The 3,804-nt window shown below is 29.4% G+C and overlaps 1 protein-coding gene across 2 annotated transcripts; it reads left to right on the forward strand.

Annotated features, from left to right (window-relative positions):
* Positions 1-262: 262 nt before the first annotated feature.
* Positions 263-1,004, forward strand: LOC18051621 (heavy metal-associated isoprenylated plant protein 16). 2 transcript variants are annotated; one of them, XM_006447803.2, is made up of 3 exons: positions 263-412; positions 518-596; positions 699-1,004. In XM_006447803.2, exons 1-3 carry the CDS (start codon positions 335-337, stop codon positions 866-868), a joined length of 327 nt encoding a protein of 108 aa, XP_006447866.1. In that variant the 5' UTR covers positions 263-334; the 3' UTR covers positions 869-1,004. The 2 variants fall into 2 exon arrangements, with proteins under 2 accessions (XP_006447866.1, XP_024047454.1); XM_024191686.1 differs by having other exon boundaries at positions 263-596.
* The last annotated feature ends 2,800 nt before the right edge of the window (positions 1,005-3,804 follow it).

The following is a 3,804-nucleotide window of genomic DNA, read 5'->3' on the forward strand; positions in this document are numbered from 1 at the left end:
AAAAATATTTCTTAAACGACAGGAAGTGTAATGTTAAAGTTCAGATTTAACACATCTCAACTATTTTTCCATTACATCTGACGTTCATAGATTGAAGTCAGAATAAGTTAAAATTGGCGGTACCTTCCAACAGTTGCTAGTAGCCGGACCCTCTTCAAAACCGACTTCTTAGAAGATTTTACATTATATGGACCCCACGATGCCACTACGAATGTATAGTCTCAGAACATGGAAGCTACGCAGAATTTTCTTCAGCTAATTGACCAACCCAAATCGCCAACACGGCTTCGCATTATCGCATATTCAACAAAGAATTAACAAAGCAAAAGCAAAAATGTTTACCATTTTCTTTAAAAGAGCATGCTTTCTGTTTGCATCATCATCTCCATCAAAACAATTAAAACCCATGAAGGTATCGAATTTGGAATTAGTTTTTACATGCACTTACGGCCCCATGAGTTTCTTGAATGGGAAAGTAAATTTTTTTTTTCTTGGTTTTGTTTTTCTGATATTGCAGCAAAAGGTTGTGATCAAATTGTCGTTGGAAGGCCACAAGTCCCGCTCTAAGGCTCTGAAGATCGCCGTCCGCGTTTCGGGTAACAAACACTTTAGTTATAACAATTTTATACTAAGCAGAAGCATAACAGTCGCAAACATACACTGTACCCGGGTACTAAACATATAATTATTTATTACAGGAGTGGAATCGGTGGCGCTGAAAGGAGACGACAGGAGCCAGATAGAGGTGACTGGAGATGGGATGGACCCTGTTTTGCTGACTAGTTTGCTGAGAAAGACGATGAGATTTGCAGAATTGCTGACCGTTATTAATTTAAAGCCAAAGATCATGCGGTTACGGATAGAGTAATTTGTTGTGTGAAAATACAGATAACTGATTTACTTTTTTTAATTACTGTGTGAGAAAGTAGAGATCGGCAAGGTTATATGAAAATTTGTTAAAATTTCTTGCTTGATGAAATACAGTAGTCTCTGTTTCTTCATTACACACATATGTTTTATCTAATAATATCTAAATCCTGCAAAAATATCCTCACTCGATTCATTTAAATCTATTTAAACGCAAACTGCCCTCAAGTGCAATTAAACGAGTAATTACGGTGTTTTGATGATGATTGATGATGGTTGACAATTTTGATGATGATTGACGGTTGATGATGAATTAATGATGGATGATGGTTGACGATTTTGAAGATGATCGACGGTTGATGATGAATTAATGATGGGCAGGAAAAGGATTAGAGGAATTGAGTAAAAAAAATATGGGTGCTGTACTGCTGTGCCAAAGGGGACCGAAACTCACCAACTTCAAAGAAAGGCGAACCGATGAAGCTGAAGATGAAGATGAATGGCGACACGACCAAGACGAACAATGAATCACGAACGGGATGCTTAATGGACGACGAATTGATGATGCTTAGATGATGATGACAAATTAGCCATGATGAATTTGGGCTTTATGGGGTTAAGTGATTGGCCTTCAGGGTTTCTTTTTCTTTTTTTTTTTTTCTTTCATACTTAAAATTAATCACCAAAAATTAATTATTTAATGAATTGTAAAATACAAATACCGTTCGGATATCCAAGTTCAAGTTAACCGAGAACTCGACTTGGATATGCTAGGGTTCAAAGCATTATTGTTGGCTGATCCATAATATTTTAGCACCCGGCTCTAGGGTTCGCAAAAGAACTTGGGCCAACTCAGGGCTGCAGGTTTAAAGTCCGGTCTATATGGATTGGGCTTAATATGGATCCAAAAAATATAAAGTCCATAAAGATTGATGCTGCGTTTACTTTTTGGATTGGAGTGGGAATCCTGAAGAGTGGGAATCTTTGGATTAGGAGTGTGGAGTAGGAGTGGAAGTAGGGTGTTTACTTAGACTAAATGAAAGTATGGATTCTCAATCAGAATCCTAATTATTTATTTACTTTATCTTGGATTGGGAATAAATTATTTTAAATTATAATTTTATCCTTATGTACAGAATTATAATTTGTAATTAAAAAATTAATAAAATATATTTGGAAAATAAAATATATTTTTTATTATATTTCTAAATTAATAATAATTACTAACATTCTTAATTATGTAAATCATATTTTTTTATTAATTTAAATTTAAATTATGTGAATAAAAATTATTAATAATAGCAACACAAATGAAATATTATTATTGATAATATAGTACAAAATTAATATTTTTTTAGAATAAAATATTTATTATTATTAAATAAATAAATAATTAATATTTATTAAAATTAATGTTTAATATTATTAATTTAAATATAACATTTATTTATTTTTATTTTATTAAATTTAATAAAATAAATATGATATAATTATTATTTTTAATAAATATAATATTATTTATTTTATTAAATATGATATTATTTATTTTATTAAATATTATTTATTTATTTATTTAATTATATGGATAAAATGGGAAGATGGGGGAGTGGCCCCCATGGAGTGGGAATCCCACTCCCACCTCCCCCCATGGGAGTGGGAATCTCACTCCCCACTCCAAAATTGAGTGGGACCCACAGATTCCCACTCCCACTCCCCCCTTTTTTAAGGTAAGTAAATACTGGAGTGGGAGGAATCCACACTCCACACTCCCACTCCAAAAAATAAACACTACCTGAGTCTGGATAAAGGCCCAACAAAAAATTAATTTAGAAATAAAAAATAAATTAAATTTAAATAAAAAATACTGAAAATATTAAATTAATTTTTTATATTAATATTTGTGATTTATTATGTTGTGTTACTAATATTTTATATATTAGACTATTATGTTATTATGTATTGAATATTTATTTTTAACTAAAAAATTTTTTCTTTATAAAAAAATTATTTTATAATTAATGAAGAAATTTAACCCGATCAATCTAAATTCAAATGGGCTTTTGAAGGACTTGTGCTTCGTTTCAATAATGTGGGCTTGAGTCCAACTCTATTCAACTCAGGTCCAAACTAGACCCAGATTAATTTGTTATCCTAGTAGAGAAGTTTTGGTACAACTATATATAACCATCATGACTTCTCTGTCTAGATAAATAGTAATTTCACCCATACTTTACACTTTGCACTTGGGACCTGCAAGTGATAAAAGTAGCCTAAGAACCTTTATTTTTTTGTTAAGGAGAGTTCGTCAATTTTTATTTATTAAAATTAATATATACTGCTTACTTCTTATTATGTTTATAATAGTTAATAACTCATTTGGTATAAAGTATTTAAAGGAAAATAAGTGTAAATGGGTCATTTGCGAGATATTTTAATATCCTATTTTAGAAATATAAAATATATATTTATTATAAGGACATATGTTTAAAAATAACAAAAAATAAAAATATGTTGTTATTAATTTTTTTATTCACACTGAAATTTATATTTCTCTTTTTTGGTATTTTAATTGTTGTTTATACAATTTATTTAATTAATAATAAATATAGATAAAAATGTATTTGAAAATAAGGATAATATTATAAAGTTATGGTGTTAGATAAATTATTGGCTATTATGAAAACAGTATAAAGGTAAGTAGTAAATGTTAATTTCAGTGAGAAACTGGACGATCTCCCCTTTTTCAATGCAATGAAGAACTTGTTAAAATAGTTTGAATATTTATTCATTAGGGTGTGGCTATTTGCACTATAAAAATTACTATAAACATTCTAATTTCAATAAAAATTTATATTACAAAAATACCCATCGTATGAATTACTATTAAGAACAATTTGTTATAAATCAATATTATATAATCATTTTGAAAACCCATAA

Source organism: Citrus clementina, unplaced genomic scaffold (genome assembly GCF_000493195.1).
Source record: "Citrus clementina cultivar Clemenules unplaced genomic scaffold, Citrus_clementina_v1.0 scaffold_2, whole genome shotgun sequence".
Lineage (NCBI taxonomy): Eukaryota > Viridiplantae > Streptophyta > Magnoliopsida > Sapindales > Rutaceae > Citrus > Citrus x clementina.

Excerpts from the sequence above, each read along its gene's own strand:
- LOC18051621 (XM_024191686.1), top strand. The coding sequence starts at position 335 with ATGTTTACCATTTTCTTTAAAAGAGCATGCTTTCTGTTTGCATCATCA. Across the intron at positions 597-698 it reads GATCGCCGTCCGCGTTTCGG|GAGTGGAATCGGTGGCGCTG; the intron begins GTAACAAACACT and ends TATTTATTACAG.